General features: G+C 40.7%; 1 protein-coding gene across 1 annotated transcript in view; it reads left to right on the top strand.

Moving 5' to 3' along the window:
* LOC138982401 (CD9 antigen-like) overlaps positions 1 to 15,279 on the top strand; it is an 18,559-nt gene extending 3,280 nt beyond the window's left edge. The window contains exons 2-7 of the mRNA XM_070355671.1: positions 6,198 to 6,455; positions 7,477 to 7,566; positions 8,028 to 8,129; positions 9,588 to 9,680; positions 13,216 to 13,323; positions 15,066 to 15,279. Of these exons, the coding sequence (XP_070211772.1) occupies positions 6,198 to 6,455; positions 7,477 to 7,566; positions 8,028 to 8,129; positions 9,588 to 9,680; positions 13,216 to 13,323; positions 15,066 to 15,137 (723 nt within the window). The 3' untranslated portion in view covers positions 15,138 to 15,279. The remainder of the gene's footprint in view (positions 1 to 6,197; positions 6,456 to 7,476; positions 7,567 to 8,027; positions 8,130 to 9,587; positions 9,681 to 13,215; positions 13,324 to 15,065) is intronic.
* Positions 15,280 to 24,499: the final 9,220 nt, after the last annotated feature.

Raw genomic sequence — 24,499 nt, 5'->3', positions numbered from 1 at the left:
GAGAGAGAGAGAGAGAGAGAGAGAGAGAGGGAGAGGGAGAGGGAGAGGCTCACCAATTTGCCTACAGGTATCTGCATTTCATCTCCTGACTTGTAGCTTCTCTATCAAGAGTACTGCCATACCGACGTACGGTACAATGACCTGTTTCTACGCAACCGGCATAGTTCCCCATAACAGAATACTCTCCATGTCATTCCCTGTCAGACAGAAGGCGAATCAAACATAAAAGTACAGAAAAACATGTTGGACGCAGGTATATGAATCCATCAACCTACATTGTTTCTGTCAGGTAACCTATTTCGCACGGGGAATGCAGCAGGCCCTTTGCTTGAGATTGGCTGAATGTATACACATAATTATGTAGTGCCAAAACCAACCTCACTGCACTTTGAAGTTATTTTGTCATTTTTATGTTTTCATTTGAAGCTTGGAAGGGCGATGGGAAGATGTAAATGTTTAGGTAACAAACACACGAACAAATAAACAAACAAACAAACAATTATTACAACAACCATGAAACAACATCTGCAGTTGTAAGTGCCTTTCCCCGCCAACAAACTCACAACCCACAAAAGTAATGTGTATCAAAAACGATAAAACAACACCTGCAGTTTAAAGGGCCTTTCGCTGCCCACAAACTCACAACCCACAAAAGTAATGTGTATCATAAACGATAAAACAACACCTGCAGTTTAAAGGGCCTTTCCCCGCCAACAAACTCACAACCCACAAAACTGTGTATCAAAAACGATAAAACAACACCTGCAGTTTAAAGGGCCTTTCCCCGCCAACAAACTCACAACCCACAAAAGTAATGTGTATCAAAAACAGACAAAAAAGAACTTTAACTGTGTACACTAAATGTCTGGGGCCGAATTACTGACGTGGAAGCATAACAGCGAAAAATCGATTCTCAGGCGTCTGAGAGATGAGTCCAGATACACTGAAAGTTGATTTAAAGATACATGTTAATTTCTTCCCGTGTAAAACCAAGTCAGCTCAAACCACCACAGATCTCCAGTCTTTTGCATAAGATGAGAACATCCTTTCACTCAGACACAAGCCAGTCTGCCTTCTTCCTGGGCGATTTTGTTGTTCTTGCAGATTGACATAGATGTCAGTTTTGAAATCAATGCAGCTGAAATGTTCAAGCCTGTTGAATTTTGGTATGTGTCTGTTTGAAACGATGCTCTCTTTTGTAAAAGCGTGGGTAGATCCATGCATTCCGCGGGGTGAAAGTTAGGTACCTTTAATTGCATGTTATCCTTGTGCTTATGATGCATTTAATTATTTTTTAACCAGGGCATATATGTATAGTGATTAAACATACCCTCCTCCTCGTGTAACCAGTCATGTCAGCCCCCCCCCCCCCCCCCCCCCCACACACGATCTGTCCAGGATTTTATATGGGATTAGAGCACAGGAGCCTGTACCAAAGTGCCGGTGTAACACGAAATTTTTACTCCACGAAAAATTTACTCCGGAGTAAATATTTCGTACGAAATTCATACTCCGAGTACACCTTTCGTACGAGAAAAGAACTCCCCAAGGCACGAAAAAAGTACTCCCTCCACGAAATTTTTACTCCCCATTTTTTTTTACTTCCAGTAAAAATCTCGTACGCGAAAATGGGATGCAGGCGAAGGGATAATGCCAATATGTGATCTCGCGCAAACGAATGTCGCGCTACCCTCCTTCCACCCCTTCCACCACCAAGACTAACAGGGGACAAGGGAGTAAAAATTTTGTACACCTGGCATGGGAAGTTAAATTGCTCGTGTTAGGGTGAAGTAATTTATTCGTTATTTATTCGTCTGGGGAGTAACATTTTTGTACGAAATGTTTACTCGGAACTCACCTGTCGTGGGGAGTAATTTTCTCGTGTAATGGGGGAGTACTTTTTTCGTAAAGGGAGTAACATTTTCGTACGAAATTTGTACTCCGGAGTAAAAATTTCGTGGGAGTAATTTTCTCGTGTTACACCGGTCGATTGAAGTGTTGGTCTTACTCACATATTTTTATATTTAGTCAAGTTTTGACTAAATATTTTAACATCGAGGGGGAATCGAAACGAGGGTCGTGGCGTATGTGCGTGTGTGTGTGTGTGTGTGTGTCTGTGTGTCTGTGTGTGTGTGTGTGTGTGTAGAGCGATTCAGACTAAACTACTGGACCGATCTTTATGAAATTTGACATGAGAGTTCCTGGGTATGAAATCCCCGAACGTTTTTTTCATTTTTGTGATAAATGTCTTTGATGACGTCATATCCGGCTTTTCGTGAAAGTTGAGGCGGCACTGTCACGCCCTAATTTTTCAACCAAATTGGTTGAAATTTTGGTCAAGTAATCTTCGACGAAGCCCGGACTTCGGTATTGCATTTCAGCTTGGTGGCTTAAAAATTAATTAATGACTTTGGTCATTAAAAATCTGAAAATTGTAAAAAAAAATAAAAATTTATAAAACGATCCAAATTTACGTTTATTTTATTCTCCATCATTTGCTTATTCCAAAAACATATAAATATGTTATATTCGGATTAAAAACAAGCTCTGAAAATTAAATATATAAAAATTATTATCAATTTTTTTTTTCCAAATCAATTTAAAAACACTTTCATCTTATTCCTTGTCGGTTCCTGATTCCAAAAACATATACATATGATATGTTTGGATTAAAAACACGCTCAGAAAGTTAAAACGAAGAGAGGTACAGAAAAGCGTGCTATCCTTCTCAGCGCAAGTACTACCCCGCTCTTCTTGTCAATTTCACTGCCTTTGCCGTGCGCGGTGGACTGACGATGCTACGGTCTTGCTGCGTTGCATTGCGGTCAGTTTCATTCTGTGAGTTCGACAGCTACTTGACTAAATATTGTATTTTCGCCTTACGCGACTTGTTTTTTTTACAAGGGAGTAGGGTACTTCAATCGATCGGATATTTGATTCAAGCTCCTTTGGATTAGAGCATCATTTAAACTTGAACACGTGCCAAAATTCAACAGCTATAGTTACTTTCTACACAGGCGTGCACACTTCCTACTCTGCACAAGACGCAGCCAGGCTGTTGAGTCTTTGTATATGTTCAAGTGGAAGGATGCTCAGTTTATTCCGTGATCAGCGATGTTTGATTGTTCACATTGCAAAGAATGTATGTCTAAAGTAAAGGCCTCGTCATAAAACCAGTTCGCCTCACTGTCTCACATGTGGTCACGGTATTGGATAAGACCTCGACTTGGTCACATACCAAAAATCAACACCCACGAATTGCTTTCCGAAGAAGGCACCAGTGCCTTTTACGAAATCATTTTTTTTTTAAACCCACTGTGCGCAGAGAGAAACAAAGGCTGTTCCTTTTTGGTGACCAAGACGAGGGATGGTCTTATCCCCATAGCCTGACCAGATCGATCTGAGACAGTGAGGCCAACTGTTTTTACGAGGCGGAGTGGGCCTTTAAAGGTCCTTGTCTGCATTTTTATACCGAAATCGCCATTTGACCATTAAAATGCAGAGTCTATTATCTACAAATATCAACAATACACCCCCTTTTGATCAGGAAAGACGAAGCCAGTGTAGCCGTTTGAAAATTCATTGTAGTATTCCAGCGTAGTACTCATATAATTAGGATATCCTTATTTGGAAAATGCCAAGCGCAAAACTTCTCTCAAATCCCGTGCATTTCGTGCGTTTAAAAAAAAAAGCGTGGACAGCGCTCCAGTGTCAAACTGTTGCTGCACTTGTTTGGGCGTGGCTATAAGCATAGTGACATGAATTTGATTGGTCAGTATTTTTAGGCAAAGCACACGTTCTCAGCAAACAGAAAACAAACTATTGGAAGCGTGAGTCACGCTACCCAAAAATAAAATCTTTTTTTACATATATTTTTTTCTCTATAACTTTTTCCCCCATGGTTCATTCATCATCTGACGATGATAACCTTTTAGCGAAATCTAACCATAAGATTATTGAAAAAAAAAAGCAAAAATGTAGACGACCACCTTTAATGTACAGTGAATGCTCTTAGTCATATATTCACGGCTTAAAACGAAGACACACGAACGCCTAGCTTTTGGTTTTTATCGGTAGGCAGTACAACAAAATAGTGCTATCCTTGCTTTCCACAAACCTCAAAAAGAAAGTCGACTGAAGAGTTGTGGGCAGGGAACACGTCGATCTTACCACCGACGCTGCTACGGAAGTCACGATGGAATCAAGGTGCGGGGGACTATTGTTGTAGAACAAGGCTGCGTGCATCTGGCTCTATTTATTTGCCAAAGCCTGGATAAGGTCAGACAGACCACTAAACTGACACACTGTAGGGCTGCAGTTGTGCTGAATGAAAGAAAATTGACGAGGATTTCTTTTTGTGTGCGTTGGTCGACGTGCAATGTTGATTGCACGCGCGTGTGTGTGTGTGTGTGTGTGTGTATGTGGGGGGGGGGGGAGGGTTGTCTCAGGTCATATTCCGAATCGCCGCCTCCCGCATCGTCCTCGCTCGAATCGCCCCGTCCCATATCGCCTTCAATTATAGCTTTGCTGTTAGTGGCATTTAGCCCTCACATATTACGTACATACATGCATGTTGATTTGCAGACATATTTTTCTCACACAAGTACGCAGGCTCGCGGGAACGCGTACGCGCACAACTCTACACACACACACACACACACACACACACACACACACATAAACACACACACACACACACACAAACACACACACTGACACACACACACACACACACACACACACACACACACACACACACACACACACACACACACACACCTACTATAAAGGCAGTTTTGGTGTCAGATATACTCAGGTATAACAGATCTTCAAAACTGAGGTATTGTTGACATTTGTATTGTCGATTCTGAATCGGTAGACTTTGTATGAAATACCCTGTCCTCCACGCTGGTTTGTTCAGACTCGGAGAGCCATCAGCTAGTTTTCTGAATGCTTTGTCCTTTGAAACTCTCGCTGTATTACGTCGAAGAGTTCTTTCTTCCGAAATCTCAATGTTACGGACTGAACTGCCTATCGTCATTATTGACAATCTCCCTGAAAGAGAGTTTCCACTTGCTATCTTAATTGTTCACGCCTCAGCGCGCCTTATGGCCATTAAATCATGCTAGAATCTTTCTCTGAAACTTTCATCAGCTCTCGCAGACAGAAACAGACGGCATTTCTCGTGATACGTCTGCTTTTGTTGGCTGTATTACAAGCCCGCTGATATGAGAAGGCTTTCCTTTCTCTCGCGTTTTTGTGTGTGCAGGCTATAGCCTGTATAATAAATGTAATAAATATAATAAATATAATAAGGCTATAGCCTGTATAATATTAGGATAAATCTGTATGGGAGAGTGTAAGAGTGAGTGGTAACTTTCTCCTTTATAATGCGATAGAGCCAACTCCAAATATATGTACCTAGTGAAACTTTTGTTGCTCAGTTCAACAACTTTTGTCCACGCTTTAATCCATGAAAGTTGAAGACTATTTGTCTTCAGAACGGTGTTCATGGATAATACATTCAGCAGCGAGATGTTGTTGGGTCATCTTGTTCTCCTTCTGTGCTGTATCCCAACAGATTAGACTGATAACGTTCCAAAATTCAGAATCAGAAAACAAGAATTGTAGGTTATTGGAACGTTCTTACCTCGCCGGCATCCTGCATACGAGATTCATCAAGTTCATTATTTGTACCCCCGTCGCGATATAACCTTGAATGGTTGAAAACGACGTTAAACACCAAATAAAGAAAGAAAGAATTATTTGTACCATAAGTGTTTGTCTGTTAATCTGCTTAATAGATCAGTGGGTCGACGTACTGTCAATGTAACGTTTTGTTTTGTCAATCATCAAACATTCCAATAAGGCCAAAAAAAAGAGAGGTCTGTTTACGGTAACATAGGCCCAAAAAATAGGGTCGGTAGGTCGGGATTTTTTTTCTTTTTTTTTTCTTTTCCAAAAAAACATATTTTTACGTTATTTTGCCAAAAAAACCAAGACTTTTTTTTTTTTCCCCAAATGCCAAAAAAAAGTCTAGGGTCGCGCGAAAAAACTAGGGTCGGTCGGGTTACCGTAAACAGACCTATTTTTTTTTTGGCCTAACCTACAATTCTTTGATTTTTTCTTCTGTACTGATGAAGACAACTGCATGCTCACCTTTGACTCCCTCTCTCTGTCATGTGTGACCCTTTCAGTTGCTGGGCTGCGCGCTGCTAGCGGTGGGCGCCTGGCTCTTGATGGACGACAACGCTGGCCGCTACGTGGAGCAACTGACCAGCACCTCCCCGGACGGAGGGGGCCCTCCCCTCATCATCAGCTACGCCCAGGTGACGGACAGCAACTTGACCAGTACGCTGGCCTACCTCTTCATCGCTTTCGGCCTCGTCATCATCTTCGTCGCCTTCATCGGTTGCTGCGGAGCGGTCAGAGAGAACCAGTGCATGCTTGGGGCGGTGAGTGAGAAGATGGAGGGGACTAGACGATGTTCGGAAATAACCCTGTCGGGGTTGTATGGGCTGTAAAAGAGTGGGTAGTCTTGCTTTTTATTGAGTTGAACTTTCTCACGTCACAGTATAGGCCAGTCACTAGCGAGGGGGTGTATCAGAAGCACGTGGACTAAGAGCACGTGTAGAAAGCTTGCTTCACTAAAAAAACGAGCATGAAGCGTCCTTTGTAAATAAATAAAAAATATAGTTGCAGGGACCTCCTCGTTTACTTTAAAAAGATCGAGCTAGAGCTGCGTGTGCGTGTGTGCTGAGAGAGAGAGAGAGAGAGAGAGACAAGACAAGACAAGACAAAATCTTTATTATCGAGGGTAATAGATAAGCAAGAATATTGCTTTTTTACATCCAGCCCTCGCCCTAATATAGGGTCAACAAGAACAGAAAACAATATAATCAAATAACTATCACATCAAACTTATAATACATTATATATATATATATATACAGATATAAATTTTTAAAAAAAATAAAAAAATAAAAATTGTCATGCTGCATTTTAAGTACAATTTCCAATAATAAATATGTCAATTTTTAACATATCTTAATTTAGATCTGCATATTATTATAATTTAGTTTAACATGCACATACATTTTAAATGAATTGTTGAACCATTCAGCACATGTTTAGTTGCATTATGTGCGACATATAATTTTTTTTGAAGCTGTCTGTGTTTGTTTTATGCTTAAGAAAAATAGGAAGTGAGTTCCATAGGACCGCACCTGAATATAGAAGGCTTGATTTGAAAGAGAGAGAGAGAGAGAGAGAGAGAGAGACAGACAGACAGACAGACAGACAGACAGACAGAGAGAGAGAGACAGACAGACAGACAGACAGACAGACAGACAGAGAGACAGACAGAGACAGATAAACAGACAGACAGACAGAGACTGAGAGAGAAAGAGAGAGAGAGATCTTAGTTACCTTCAAAACGATTGAGGTTAAAATTTTGTCCACATGTTGTGTGTGCAGTTTTTGCTGTGCCTGGTCGTGCTGTTCGCTGTCTTGCTGGGTATCGGCATCTGGGCCCTCGTTGCCAGGAATGACGTGGATGCACACACTGTAAGTAGCTTGTTGGTTCATCTCCAACACTTTGGCGTGTGACAGCGGTGTGCAGAGGGAATGTTTTCAACGTTGTGACATGTGGATGACAGTTACTGTATTGCAGAAAGAGTCAAATTACAACAGAGGTATCATTACGGCAACGTCTTCTTCGCCGTCATGTCATCATCATCATCATCATCATCATCATCATCATCATCATCATCATCATCATCATCATCATCATCATCATCATCACCTCAATCCGTAGCCTGGCGCAATTAGTTTTCTTGCATTTTTAAGGTTGGATTTTCCTTGAGATGAAAGTCATGAGAATTGGTTCAAATGTTGTATTTTCTTCAAGGGAAAGGCTTGCATATTTCAAAGTTATCAATAAAAGTAGGTTATCGCTGGTGACGTTTTACTGGATACTGTACAATACATGACTATGGTATTATTGGTTGAACTTTTTAACCCTTCAGATACAACTGCAGCAGCTGACCAATCGCATGATAAAGGACGGGGTGCGGAATTACTTCACTGACCGGGAGTACAGCAAGTTCATGGACAGGTTTCAGACCAGGGTATTTATGAATTTTGTTATACAAAAATTACAAGCCATCGAGTCACATAAACGGAAAAAGTGGTATTGTTTTGTTTCGGAGCCCGTCCTCCGAATGTTCCACTTTCAAGACCATACTTTCGCACATTTTCTGTCCATGACGTCCATAAACATGTCCCTTTTTACATTTAGTAGTCAAGTTTTGACTAAATGTTTTAACATAGAGGGGGAATCGAGACGAGGGTCGTGGTGTATGTGTGTGTGTGTGTGTGTGTGTGTGTGTGTGTGTGTGTGTGTGTGTGTGTAGAGCGATTCAGAGTAAACTACTGGACCGATCTTTATGAAATTTTTCATGAGAGTTCCTGGGTATGATATCCCCAGACGTTTTTTTCAGTTTTTCGATAAATGTCTTTGATGACGTCATATCCGACATTTTGAGGCGGCACTGTCACACCCTCATTTTTCAATAAAATTGATTGAAATTTTGGCCAAGCAATCTTCGACGAAGGCCGGACTTTGGTATTGCATTTCAGCTTGGAGGCTTAAAAATTAATCAATGACTTCGGTCATTAAAAATCTGAAAATTGTAATTAAAATTATTTTTTTATAAAACGATCCAAAATTACGTTTATTGTATTCTTCATCATGTTCTGATTCCAAAAACATATAAATATGTTATATTCAGATTAAAAAAAAGCTCTGAAAATTAAAAATATAAAAATTATGATAAAAATAAAATTTCCGAAATCGATTTAAAAAACAATTTCATCTTATTCCTTGTCCGTTCCTGATTCCAAAAACATATAGATATGATATGTTTGGATTAAAAAAACACGTTCAGAGAGTTAAAAAGAATAGAGATATAGAAAAGCGTGCTATCCTCCTCAGCTCAACCGCTACCGCGCTTTTCTGGATTGTTAATTTCACTGCCTTTGCCCCGAGCGGTGGACAGACGATGCCACGAGTGCACGGTCTTGCGGAAAAAATGCAATGCGTTCAGTTGCATTCTGTGAGTTCGACTGAGCTTGACTAAATGTTGTATTTTCGCCTTACGCGACTTGTTAGACTTTTCTTTGTTGAAGACCTGATTTTCTCACATAATTATCTGGTGGTCTCAAAAAGGGGACTGGAACAAGTTCTCCGCGACTTGAATGCCATTTGGCATTTCTTCCTTTTATTTATCTATTTATTTATTAGATTTATTCTGGTGATTTTGTGTACGTACATATGTTTTAGGTTCTCTTTTGTAAAGTGTTGTGTTTTAGTTGTTTTTCGGTATACTTCGATATTTTCTTTCTATTACGTGTGTTATTTGAGAAGTCAGTACGTGTCTGCATTGACGTGTGGATGACGAATTATTCTGTTTCTTTTTCAGTTTGGTTTCCAAGCCATCTGGGGCTAAATCCCTCAAATAAATATTGACATACAAAATATTTCTTGTTTTTTTATTACTATTTTATCAAGTGGCTTTCACTTGCAGTTCAAGTGTTGTGGCGCAGAGAACGCGGGTGGTGACTACTTACGACGAGGATCCGTTCAGCAACCGCCCTGTGAGGTGGCTTATCAACGACGGGTATAAAGACTTTATTTATAATGACGTGTAATTATGCGGTTGGCTGACTGATTTGGGTTGGTGACGGTTGGTTGGAGAGAGAGAGAGAGAGAGAGAGAGAGAGAGAGAGAGAGAGAGAGAGAGAGAGAGAGAGAAAGAGAGAGAGAAATAGAGAGAGAGAGAGAGAGAGAGAAAGAGAGAAAGAGAGAGAGAGAAAGAGAGAGAGGAAGAGAGAGAGAGAGAGAGAGAGAGAGAGAGAGAGAGAGAGAGAGAGAGAGAGAGAGAGAGAGAGAGAGAGATAGATGGGTGCGGTGAAGAGACAGAGATGGTGCAACTTTGCTTAAAAGGATACAGAATGGTGTGAGAATATCCCACTTTTTGGAAGAATGTATCCTTTTTGCTTCCCCTAGCTATTTATTGTTCATAATGGAAAATGGACAAATTGTATTGACTTTGAAGATGTGAGCGACACTCTTCATGTGTAAAACGTCGTCTTTTCTTTGGTTTATTGAGGGCAAATATTATCTCCTGTGGTTGTCTTGTTTGTAATTTGGAAAACCTTATTTCTTCCTTATTGGGGGATCATTCTCCATTCTCAATACTGGATACTCTGTACACGAATAAAAGTTCCCATCCAAAATTCAGGATTTTGAAATTATTTCTTGATTGTTTATTTGAATATCCATCTTTATTTAGTTTCAGAGTACTGACATTTTTAAAGATGTGTAGATTTTTTTTTGCATTTCCTTGTATGAAGTGGCACCAAACTGTGCCTAGAATCACTAGAATGCCCCTTTAACCCGCCGCGCAAGGCTGAGGTGCACGAGAAAGTTACGAACCGGGTGACAACCAGCCGCGGGATTTTTTTCTTTGTTTGCTTAACGCCCAGCCGACCACGAAGGGCCATATCAGGGCGGTGCTGCTTTGACATGACGTGCGCCACACACAAGACAGAAGTCGCAGCACAGGCTTCATGTCTCACCCAAGTCACATTATTCTGACACTGGACCAACCAGTCCTAGCACTAACCCCATAATGCCAGACGCCAGGCAGTGCATTTACCACGCCTTACCACTAGGCCAACCGTGCCGGTAGCCGCGGGATCGGATTGGTTGAAATTGATTGTGATTTCAGTCAATCCTACCCCCAATTGTAACAACAATAAATTTACTTGGCTTTGTCGTTGAAATTGATCCCGGTGTAACACGACATTTTTACTCCACGAAAAATGTATTCCGGAGTAAAAATTTCGTACGAAATTTTTACTCCGAGTACACCTTTCGTACGAGAAAAGAACTCCCCAAGGCACGAACAAATTACTCCCTCCACGAAATTTTTACTCCCCATTTTTACATTTAGTCAAGTTTTGACTAAATGTTTTAACATAGAGGGGGGAATCGAGACGAGGGTCGTGGTGTATGTGTGTCTGTCTGTCTGTCTGTCTGTCTGTCTGTGTGTGTGTGTAGAGCGATTCAGACTAAACTACTGGACCGATCTTTATGAAATTTGACATGAGAGTTCCTGGGTATGATATCCTCAGACGTTTTTTTCATTTATTTGATAAATGTCTTTGATGACGTCATATCCGGCTTTTCGTGAAAGTTCATGCGGCACTGTCACGCTCTCATTTTTCAACCAAATTGGTTGAAATTTTGGTCAAGTAATCTCCGACGAAGCCCGGACTTCGGTATTGCATTTCAGCTTGGTGGCTTAAAAATTAATTAATGACTTTGGTCATTAAAAATCTGAAAATTGTAAAAAAAAAAATTTTTTTATAAAACGATCCAAATTTACGTTCATTTTATTCTCCATCATTTCCTGATTCCAAAAACATATAAATATGTTATATTTGGATTAAAAACAAGCTCTGAAAATTAAAAATATAAAAATTATGATCAAAATTAAATTTTCGAAATCAATTTAAAAACACTTTCATCTTATTCCTTGTCGGTTCCTGATTCCAAAAACATATAGATATGATATGTTTGGATTGAAAACACGCTCAGAAAGTTAAAACGAAGAGAGGTATCCTTCTCAGCGCAACTACTACCCCGCTCTTCTTGTCAATTTCACTGCCTTTGCCATGAGCGGTGGACTGACGATGCTACGAGTATACGGTCTTGCTGCGTTGCATTGCGTTCAGTTTCATTCTGTGAGTTCGACAGCTACTTGACTAAATGTTGTATTTTCGCCTTACGCGACTTGTTTGTACTTCCAGTAAAAATCTCGAACGCAAAAATGGGGTGCGGGCGAAGGGATAATGCCAATAATTATGTGATCTCGCGCAAACGAATGTCGCGCTACCCTCCCTCCACCCCTTCCACCACCAAGACTAACAGGGGACAAGGGAGTAAAAATGTCGTACACCTGGCATGGGAAGTTCAATCAATCAATCAATAGGGCGCTTATATCGCGCATATTCCGTGGGTACAGTTCTAGGCGCTCTGCAATGATGCCGTGTGAGATGGAGTTTTATACGGCCAGTAGATTGCAGCCATTTCGGCGCATATTTACCTTTCATGGCCTATTATTCCAAGTCACACGTACGGGTATAGGTAGACAATTATTAACTGTGCCTAAGCAATTTTGCCAGGAAAAACCCTTTTGTCAATCGTGGGATCTTTAACGTGCACACCCCAATGTAGTGTACACGGGGGGTGTTCGGACACCGAAGAGAGTCTGCACACAAAGTTGACCCTGAGAAATAAATTTCCGCCGAATGTGGGTTTGAACTCACGCTGAATACAAATCCAGCGCGCTACCAACTGAGCTATGTCTCCGCTCGTGTAATTTATTCGTTATTTATTCGTCAGGGGAGTAACATTTTTGTACGAAATGTTTACTCGGAACTCACCTGTCGTGGGGAGTAATTGTCTCGTGTAATGGGAGAGTTATTTTTTTCGTAAAGGGAGTAACATTTTCGTACGAAATTTGTACTCCGGAGTAAAAATCTCGTGGGAGTAATTTTCTCGTGTTACACCGGCTCCCACCCGGTTATAACTTTCTCGTGTACATCAGCCCTGGACTCCCGGCTTCCCTTTTCTCCAGATTTTCAATTTTCTCAACTATCACTAAAAGACAAAAATGGTCGGTTATTGGAACGTTTAATTTATGACCCAAAAAATGTTAAATTCACTGTACTTCACCTAGTTGGCCTAGTGGTAAGGCGTCCGCCCCGTGATCGGGAGGTCGTGGGTTCGAACCCCGGCCGGGTCATACCTAAGACTTAAAAATTGGCAATCTGGTGGCTGCTCCGCCTGGCGTCTGGCATTATGGGGTTAGGGCTAGGACTGGTTGGTCCGGTGTCAGAATAATGTGACTGGGTGAGACATGAAGCCTGTGCTGCGACTTCTGTCTTGTGTGTGGCGCACGTTATATGTCAAAGCAGCACCTAAACTCGTGGTCGGCTGGGCGTTAAGCAAAACAAACAAACAAACAAACAATCTAAACCAAAATTCCCAAGAGACTCGCTGACAAAACGCTGGCGAGGCAATAATTTTTATTTGTATTTAAATTATTTTCACCACTGTCCTCTGTGTGTGTGTACCACGTGCAGTCGTGTCTGCCTGTGTACTTCAACTACGTGGGCAACCACTTTGAGGACTTCATGCGGGACAGGCTGACCGTGGTGGGGTCGGTGGCCATTGCTATCGCGCTCTGCATGGTAAGTGACGGATGATGATCGAGGTAGGTGGGTGGTGGGGGATGATGGTTGGGGTGGTGAGGAGTGAGTGGCTGGAGAGTAGGGTGTCAAAATGACCCCTGTAAAAATAAGAAAAGAAAAGAGGATTGAATGTTTCTTTGCTATGTGTGTACTGATCTGCATGCGGTCCTGGGGCCTTCTTGTTTGTGTGTGTGTGTGTGTGTGTGTGTGTGTATATATATATATGTGTGTGTGTGTGTGTGTGCCAGTGTGTGTGTGTGTGTGAGAGAGAGAGAGTGTGTGTGTGTGTGTGTGTGTGTGTGTGTGTTTTGGGGCGTTTTCTACTCCTCTTGCGCTCCACACCTGCATCAGTAGTGATGACAAAACACAAGAGATGCGCAAGATAACAACAAAACAAAACAACCTGTTCTGGATAGATCATTTACTTGGCTTTCTCCTCGTATGTAAGCTTAAACGTGTGCCAAGTTGCGCCTGTTCTGAATTTGTGACGATTTTTTAATTGGTATCTGACGGGTTTTTCAGGTCGATTTTGGGGATACCCTTACTTCGGCGGCGGTCACGTGACACCTATAACTGAAATCTTTGATCCGAAATGTGTGCCAGATAGCCAAGTGGAGGGCCTTTAAGAGCATATACAGGGTGACCCAAAAACAATGCAACCCTCAAAAATGCTAATAACTTTTACATCTAATGAACGAATAACTTTACATTTAAGAGAAATAATGTTCAGCCTATGCATGACCCTTCCACAAAGTGACAATGCTGTAGATCAAATGGTCTGACTTTTGTGCAATTTCAAAAAAAAGTTACCACATTCGGCGATTGACTAAACAGAACGAGGTTTGACATTAAGCGGTAGCAATATTTACCAAATATAAACCCTCCAGACTTTTACCTTTTGGATTATCTGAATGTCTGAGTATACACAAATACCCCCTTCACTCCCTAGATCATCGGTGACCTGAAGTAAGCAGTTATACCTTGGTTTATGGCAATCCCGAGACAGGAAAGCTTTCGTGCCATTGACAATTTCGGAGGTGTAATTCGGAACACAATTTGGAGAAAAGGTAAATGTCGGATCATTTTACCTACAGATTCGTAACTTTGTAGAATAGTTGTGGACAAACTGAAGTTCATGCACAACAACTTTGAAAATATTTGCTAATTCAAATGACCGGAAAATGTAACACCCTTTATTGTGCAGCACTGTTACTCTTGCGCAATGTCGCGCAAAATTCATCCATGATATGAACGCATTCATCTGTGGGGAATGCCCTGATCCTGCCTATAATTGCTGTATTCAAGTCATTGATTGTCTAATGTTGATTAAGGTATACTATGTCATTCCAGGGACCTATATTTAGATCTATGGTCATTCGAATTACCCCAGAGGTAACAATCTTGAAGGCTTAAATCGGGTTCGTGATTTTGAGTCGATCCCCGAATTTGGCAATTTGTTTTTTAAATTGCACAAAAGTCAGACCATTTGATCTATAACAATGTCACTGTGTGGAAGGTTAAGGGTCATGCATTGACTGTAGTTTATGTCCTCCAAGTATTAAGTGATTCAGTCAACGGATGTAGACGTTATTAATATTTTTATGGGTTGCATTTTTGGGGGGGTCACCCTGTACAATTTTAATGAGATGACACGTGAATGAATGTTTAAGTTGGGGTACAACAATGGGTGCAATAATTTTTGTGCAGAGAGTATTTCTGATTTTTCCATCTATCTATTGTAGGCTCTTGGAATGGTGGGCGTTCTGTTGCTGTGCTGTGCCGTCCGGGAGAGGCGATGGAACACTAACGCCTGAAATCAACTGGACTCTGTCGATCTATTTATTGTCATATGCAAATTACTCGGCGGCTGCCTAGGAGGAGCGGCTGGGGAGCCGAGTGAAGGGTTGAGAATTGTGGAATTTATGAGAATGTAATTAAAATTTGATGTTTTTTTTATTCTTTGTTTTGTCTTCTAACGGGGGTTGCTTTTGTAAGCAGATTTTTATCCATACACATGCCAGTGGAAAAACAGCATGTACAATGACACGCAATTGAAGGCATGCACGACAACACAGTGCATTAACACACACACACACACATACACACTCACGCACGCACGCGCACACACACACACATACACACCCACACAAATACACACCCATACTATCTCTGTCTCTCTCTCACTCTCTGATGACTTTATGTTGAAAGGACAGGTTGGAAGATTAGGCTAAGCCTAAAACCTTTATCCTTATGTAATAAAGGTCTGAGTTCTGAGTTCTCTCTCTCTCCCTCTTTCTCTCTCTGTCTCTCCCTCTCTCATTAATTATCACTCTAAAAGTTTTGTGAGACAGAGATCAGGGAAAGAGGAGTGTTTGCAATATTAAGATTTTTGTAAATTATGAACTGACGCAACATTTCCTTAGAGACGAGATTTCTTTTCCTAAATTAAAGCAATAGCAAATCACAGCTGGGCCAGAGTATGTCATATTTGAAACGTCTAAATGTGAACCTAACATTTTCCAACAAATCTTGAGATGAAGAAATCTTTGTGGTTTAACATGAATATGAAATTTATCACACTGAATTTGTCTGTACAATGTATTGCATCGTGTATTGCAAGGAATCCGAGAAAGGTTTGAAGAAGATTTTGTCACAAGTAATGTTTTGTATAGAATGGAATGTGAGGAATACTTGTAGAACTCGTCTGCCTATAACAAACGGCTACCGTCTGTCATTAGTTCATGTGTCCCTTAATGAAACTTATATTCAATATCATGAATACTTAACAGTACTGTACCAAATACAGATTTGTTTAATATGCGGGTGTGTTAACTGTGTAAAACGTTGATGTGAAGATAGAGAGAATGTGACGGCAAACCAAAGGAATATTTAACGCATGAATGTTTGTGAGTGTTTGAATGCCGGATTATTCTTTGTATTTCGTCGCTTCTACACTTGAATACAATGTTAATTTATGTGCCCCTCTTGTGTCAATGCCAGCCTCCAAAAGAAACGCAGCTAAATGTATACTCTTCAAAAAAAGTTAAGGACCGGTCCTGAAATTATCACAATATTTAAAATATTCGCCAAAAATCAAGGGTTTGACAATTTGATTGAAACGTCACTTTTTTAATTATCAAAAGGGCAGCGAGTCTTGCTTTGGGAACATTTTTGGCAGGCAGTGTTACTGTGTCGTGCTAAACAGGCAGGAAAAGTGAGGTTTTCTTTAAAAAGGGTGCATTTTCAAAGTCCTATGAAATCAGTGCAAGACATGCCAGGACAAAAACCAGTAATGCACGAGCTACGTTACAGGGTTCCAGCCACGAAATGTGCTCACAAATTTTTGTTTGTAAAATGACATACTGACAAAATAATGCAATGAAACAAACATGCCCCTATCACGAAAACGAATCGACTTGGATAAGGCAAGGTCAGTTTGATGGCTACAAGATGTTGTTTCTGCCAGGCAAGTGGTTCAGAGTTTTGCAGTGTCTCACTTCAACATCATCGGACTAAAAGGAATGGCTTTAAGCAGAGTACAGTTACGACAATGTTATGTTTGGCCTATACAGTCACCACAACAATGAAGGATTGCTTCGACCAAATGAAGGTCATGCAGCAAAAAAAGGTTACTGAAAAGGCAGCAGGCATCGACCATGAGCTGCCACCACACACTGTTGTCAGTAATCACAGTGTTACAAACTCCTTAAACGCTTTCAACTTCAGTGAAAGACGCAAAATCCGCAAAACAACTTGACATTGACTGCCAACCATCCAGCTGCCCACCGAGCCTGGTGCACTCACTATGTGAGATGGTTACGTCATCATAGGGCTCGATTCTTGTTTACAGATGGATCCTGCTGATGGACACATCAGAGTCTGGAGGCGTCGTATAGAGCGCCTTTGCAGTTGGCGCTGTTCTATACTGTTCAAAAAAAGAAACGCATAGCTTGTAATATTTGGTTAATTTAGTTATATGGCTACAAGGATATCCACCAAACTGCAGAAAATGTTTATCTGGTCGTCGACCTTTCGTCCATTGCCACAAGTGAGCTCTGCACGTGACGCATGCGTTATCAGTGGCTACAATGTCAAAATTGCTCATTTGGCATGACCACTCGTCATGCTTCAGTGTAATCTCGTGAAACTCGGGGAATATTGAGCTCTCACCATGTCTTCCAAAACCCATAAAAGCGGATTGTTCGCCACAAAGAAATCAGACGACAATTCAGCGACGAAAGATGGCCCGATTGAGCAGAGAAGACCGCCAAATTGCATTGGGTCGTTTACAAGCAGGCCAAAGTCAAAGTGCAATCGCCAGGCACTTCCACGTGTCCCAGAGCACCATCAGTAGACTGTGGGTCAGGTTTCAAGCCACTGGCTCCGTTGCTGACTTGCCACGAGCGGGAAGACCAAGGGCGACAACTGCTGCTCACGACCGCTTCATACGGCTCCGCCACCTCCGGAATCGTTTCCTGTCGGCCTCATCTTCTGTCCAGGCTCTCCCCGGGCCACACCGATTATCGGACCAGACCGTGCGGAACCGCCTGCATGAAGCTGGTTTGAGAGCTCGCAGACCTCACAGAGGAGCTGTCCTCACCCGCCGCCATCGCCAGAACCGAGTGCAGTGGGGCAACCAGCACCTTCGCTGGACCGTCCGGAATCACTGGAGACACGTGTGGTTCAGCGACGAGTCCTACTTCCTGCTCCAGCGACATGATGGTCGGAGGAGGGTCTACCGGAGAGTAAACGAACGTTACGCGCCCAACTGTGTGGATGAGGCACCCGTTCATGGTGGTGGAGGCGTCATGGTGTGGCGGGCGATCAATACCGCTGGAAGGAGCACCCTGGTGCACGTCCAAGGGCGCATAACTGCCCAGCGATACGTGGAGGAAATTCTGCGCCCACACGCCCTTCCTCTTCTGGCTGACCAGGATGCCATATTCCAGCAGGACAACGCTCGCCCGCACACAGCACGACTCACCACCCAGTTCCTCACCGACCACCATGTCCAGGTGCTTCCCTGGCCATCCATGTCGCCAGACATGAACCCGATAGAACACCTCTGGGATGAATTGGACAGACGTGTGCGCAGGCGAGAAGAAGCGCCGGCAAATCACCGCGATCTATTGCAGTCACTTCAGGAGGAGTGGGACACCATCCCACAGCAAGATATCCGGCATCTGATCCAGTCCATGCCCAGAAGGTGCCGGGCAGTTGTTGCTGCTCAAGGCAGTCACACCCCCTACTGACTTGACAGCCTCGGCACCCAATCGTATTGATTGACTGATTGATTTGAAGATGCAAATGAACTGTGTGTGCATTCAACTGTGTCCATACCAAATTTAAAACAAATAATCTAAATATTGGATTTTCTGTTAATTTGTTCGAAAAATAAAACAAATTTGGCAAGTAGCAACTATGCGTTTCTTTTTTTGAACAGTATAGAACGAAATAGTTTGATGGGGGGTCTGTGATGGTCCGGGGAGAGATCACCTTACGTCGCGGTAGGACATCTCACAAACGATTATGGGGAGATTAACTAGTGATAGCTGCCGGGATAAGATTTTGCAGTTTTTCGTTGTAAGAAAGACTACTGTTGTGAATTTAAAATCAGAGGGTTGTCTAGAGTAACAAGCTCTAGCGTTGTTTTCGCTGGCATGTTTGACGTGACATTTTCTGGAGAAGGTCCTCAGTTCCGGCTTCAATAAAACAATACAGAAACAATTAAATCATTTAACCTTGTTAATTCTATATGACATGCGTTTGAAAAAGTGGTCCTTAACTTTTTGTGAAGGGTATATATCTGTCGCCTGTACATTTTTGTTGTAAAAACATTTATCCTTAACGTCACGTGTTGATTAACTGGCAAAAAAACACATGCACTGCTGGTGAGCTGTCAACAGCTTTGGTGTGTAGAAAACATTTTCTCAATTGTTTTTCCTGCAGCTGACCACAGAGCCGCTCAGGTTCATTTGATACATGTACTTCGTGTTCAAATCATAATAAAGTGTACTAGTCTGCGTAGTAACTTTCACACCGTTTTGGATTGTATTCGACAGATTATCTACCTATAAAAGCTAAAAAAAAAAATCACTCCCAAACACCTCCCTCGATCATTAATCAAATGAATTTAATCAATGGGGCTACATCTGTACTCTATGCACACACAAAATTGTCGTGATACACTTTAAATTACCATAATAATTGCACTGTCAAAAGCTGAAGCAAATGTTCCTCTAAAATGCCTGACTCTCCGGTGTGTAGTGTCACCCATATGATATCAAACTTATTGAATCTATATTCTAATTTTTCTGTTGACAAATCGTTCTATTAAATTCCAACAAGACGAATTGGAAGTTCCTATTTGTGGGGTTTGTGTGCCGAAAAATGCAAGTGCACTCTGTGACGCCGTGTTGACGCCCAGATTCCTAAATTTCACGAGCAATCCCCAGTAAAGTAGTCTGCATGAACTATTTTCAAAGTAAAACTTCATTGCGTTTAATATCACATCCGTGACACGAAAGTTAAAAGTGCACTATCTTTTGCCGTTGAGTATATTTTTGACCTGTTGAAATCATAAGCTCTGTGGTTTACTTTATTAGTTTTCATTTGTGTTTTCAATGTGATTTTTCTTTCCAATACTGTAGAAAATTGAAACTGAACCTTTACCTAAGACAGTGATCTCAAATAAGATCGAATGGGACATTTCTGCTTTGAAAGATCAGCTGAATAAAATGTTTGTCTTTCGAAATTCTAGACTTCTATTTGTGTTATAAAAAGATCTCACTCTCTCCCTCTCTCTCTCTCTCACACACACACAAACACAAAGTCTTTGAAATACACACAAGAGTTAAAGACTCTCAGAACACATTTATTTGCAAAACATACTGCATAAAATACAATTTAATCCAACAATCTTAATCCAGCAGGCATTTACACACACACGCATGCACACAGACCAATCAGCTGTACCATATTTACAAAATGACAATAAATTACGACATGAAAAAATAATACCATTGAATCTCATCGCATACTCACCCCCCACCCCCACAAACTTCCCTTCACACACTCTCTTCAATATTTCTAGAGCTCTACAGGAATCATAGCACTTGACTGGAATACTTCAAACAAACATTCAAAAAGTTTTGCCTTGTTAGTACCAAATAACCTACGGACAGATCCCATTGTTAAAATACTGTCCTTACCCGGTACACAAACATTGTTTACTACCACAGAACTATCCAGGCTTTTACATGGAACAAGAGTACTCTTTCACTTGGTCACATACCAACAATCAACAGCATGGTTTCACTCTCTGCACAGTGGTAATGTTTCTTGAATTAATTTAATAAATGACACCTATGTCAATATACTAAATTAATTCAGCAAAAACTTTTGACTCTGCACAGAAAGTAGCCAGGCCATTGAATTTTGGCATGTCAGTCCCAAGTAAAAGAATGTTCTTATTCCATGTAAAAGTCTTTACAGATCTGTGGCACCCTGCAAATGATCATGTGAGAAGGCACTGGATTGTACCTATAAAAACAAAACCTCAAGGAGTGTTGCACTGGTGATATCAAAGCCTACGGTAAGATGTCTTGCTAAAACATAGAATGAATAATGCTAAAAACAAGGGTGCCTTTGGAAAAGAACACCAAACACACATAATAAACGAACATTACCAGCTGAGTTTACATATTTACCAGCTGGTGCCTAGCAGTACATTTTCTTTATTATCTCTGAATCCGATTACATACAACATCATTATCTCCCCCAGCTTAATTACTCACAAACCATTACTGTAATTTTTGCTCATTAAGCTAAAAACCAAGTGTGAGCAGTGAACACAAAATAATGAATTGTGTGTGGTACAAGTATTTCACCCACCACAAACATATGTGTGCATCAAATTTCTCCCCTGTTAAGTAATGGGAACAGTACATTATCAGTAACACTACAAGGACATGTTAATTCATATGAACATAAAAAAACCCACAGAACCTGTATCAGGCGAAGGCATGACATTGACTGTATTTAATACTTATTCACCAAGCCATGCATGTGTCAATGAGCTGACTATTACTGACCAATGGAATCAAGGTTGCTTTGCATATTTAAAAGTGCCACAAAGATACAATTCTTTTTGAACCATTTTCACTCAACAAATCTATGCTTATTATCACACACACACAGTTCTTTCTTCTATGAGAAATCTGTTTGAACATTCTTGATTTTTAAGAGACAACAGCATGTATTCAAATAAAATGTTCAGTCAAATAAAATGGAGAAATTTGATCATTTGTTTTAAGTTGTTCACCATGCTTTCTAGACCTATTAATATGTAAATATAAACCATAAGAAAAAATTAAGTTAATCAAGTGATCTCTTGCAAGAAGATGGTCAGATGACTTTAACATTATAACTCATTATATTATTTTAAAAGTCTGATAGACTCTGATTAACTTGTTGCCAGAGATCGCATCCAAAGCATACCTTAGCTAAGTTTTCGTGTCATTTGTTGCATAAATATTTGACTGTCCTCTACAAAGACCGTTACATCCACGTACTTGTGAATGTCTTGTTTAGTCAAAAATGAAATGCTCCAATAACTAAACCTTTCTTGTTTGTACAGACATCAAATAATATATATAAAATGTCAAAATTTCGTTTAAGATTCTTTCTTGTTTGTTTTAATATTCTGGATTTTGACAAGTAAATCAGCAGTCTGTTTTTCAATTTTGTACTTTTCACAATAAAAACAATACTGATAACACTCCTTTTATGAGAGCACATCAGACAGAAGAGAAAAGTGGAACTCCAGTGTATAGACATGCTTCCAAACCATATAATGCCTCATGAGAAGTTTATGTCAACAACTTACATTCAAGAACATGGCGAGTAGCATCTAATAAATCCCCTCCAGAAATGACAGAAGCAATTCAACACACACACATCACACTCGCATTTTCAATTGCTGATTTGTTTATTTGTTTATTTGGTGTTTAACTTCGTTTTCAACCACGAAGGTTATATCGTGACGGGGGAAGGGGGAAGATGGGATAGAGCCACTTGTCAATTGTTTCTTGTTCACAAAAGCACTTATCAAAAATTTGCTCCAGGGGCTTGCAACGTAGCACAATATATTACCTTACTGGGAGAATGCAAGTTTCCAGTACAAAGGACTTAACATTTCTTACATACTGCTTGACTAAAATCTTTACAAAAATGGACTATATTCTATACAAGAAACACTTAACAAGGGTAAAAGGAGAAACAGAATCCGTTAGTCGCCTCTTACGACATGCTGGGGAGCATCGGGTAAATTCTTTCTCGTCCCAACCAATATGGGACTCCCCCTAACCCGCGGGGGGTTTCAATTGCTGATGTAAAGTATAATGTGACATGAATCGAAGAATACTTGTTATATTGTAGAGTACATGTATTTTGTACATGCATGTACAACGTTAGTCTGACTACTGATAGTAACCTTACAGAAACAGTACACCTCCCTTTACAATCACAAATGACACGAGCACGCTTCCAAGTGCATGCTTGGAAGCGTAAATGTGTTTGTAAATTCATTTACAGTGAAACACCTGTTTTACTTTTTCAGGCCTTGATTTTTCAATGTATTCCCTCCATAACCTTTGTTATGTTAACCTCCATTTTAAGACCAAATTTTCTCCAATGTTTTGAGGTATTAAAAGGGGGGTTCCGCTGTACACACTAATACCAAGACAAAACAAATCACAGGCAACAACTGCTTCTATCACAACTTATATACATTTTGTACACGTATCTGCAAACAAGATGAACAAGAGGAGCAAAAGTTCATACGGCTTATCACCTTGGTGATACGCAAAATCGATGCATCAGAAACAAATTGCCCTAGCTCTATAAACATTCCAGTAAAATTGTAAGCACTCTAGTGTTACCTTGACATTTTCTTAAGTTCGAGTATATTGGGGTAGTGTCTAGAGGGTATCAAACCCTCAAAGAGAATAAAGTTTCAAAGATCTACCTTAAAAACAAATGAAAAAAATTAGTCTTTCCCTTTTCTCGAATTTGACCACACTGTGACCTCGAAGTTTGATGAGGTTCAAGCAAACTTGTGCGATGTCTTGAGGTCATAAAAACCTAGAATGATGTGAAGTTTGAAAGCTTTTTTCTCATTTGGTCACCTGAACATGACCCTAATGTGAACTTGATATTATACAAGGCTCAACCACACTTGCGAAATGTCTGGAGGCCATCAAACCACAAAAGTACCTGAAGATTTTAATGATCTAGCCTCACAAACGTTTGAAAAATTGATCATTTCCATTTTATGAACAAACTAAATCCCACCAGGACCTTGAAATGTGATGAGTGTCACCCAGACATTGTTCATGCCTCCAGGTCATTCAACTCTTGGAGTGTGTAAAGTTTCAAACTCTTGTTTCAATCATGTTGAAGAGATAACGATAAATGTCTGTACAAAGAAAATGAAAAAACAAACAAACCGATAATGTTCTACTTTTCACCCCGAACATAACCCAGATGTTCCCTTGAAAGAAGACGAGGGTCACGTCATGTACTGCGTTATTCAAACCTTGGATGTGTGCAAAGGTTCAATGGTTTATTTAGCTTCTATGACACTCGAGAAAACAACAAAGGTAAGTGATTTTGTCTACTTTCAAGGGAACATCTGGGTTATGTTCGGGGTGAAAAGTAGAACATTATCGGTTTGTTGATACCTTGAGACAAACAGGAAAATGTAACTTGTAACACAATCTGTGCAATCTGGTTTACTTTCAAGACATAAAAGTTCAATAACTGAGGCGGGCGGTAGCAGTGCGTGAACAAAGTACGGAAAGTTTTCGCGGGATTTTGCGCAAAGGCCAAAGTAACCGGTGCTTTTTTTGTGTGCCTACCCCCTTTATTTTTTCGGCGGACACTTTTGCATTTTCGGCAGAACAAAAAAAAAATTTGGCGGAAATCCGCCGTTCGGCGGACAATTCCCATGCCTGTAGCACTTTGTAGTTACAGTACATTACAGTGTACCAAAGAAAAGACTGCACTGGATCCTGTTTCAACACTTTTCCCAAAGAAAGCTTCAAAAACAAATGAATTACAGCAGGTGCACGCTTTCACTAACACTATCAAATGTCTGCACAATCACCTTTAATAA

The sequence above is a fragment of the Littorina saxatilis genome, linkage group LG12 (assembly GCF_037325665.1).
Source record: "Littorina saxatilis isolate snail1 linkage group LG12, US_GU_Lsax_2.0, whole genome shotgun sequence".
Classification (NCBI taxonomy): domain Eukaryota; kingdom Metazoa; phylum Mollusca; class Gastropoda; order Littorinimorpha; family Littorinidae; genus Littorina; species Littorina saxatilis.
This window is presented reverse-complemented; position numbering and strand designations above follow the sequence as displayed.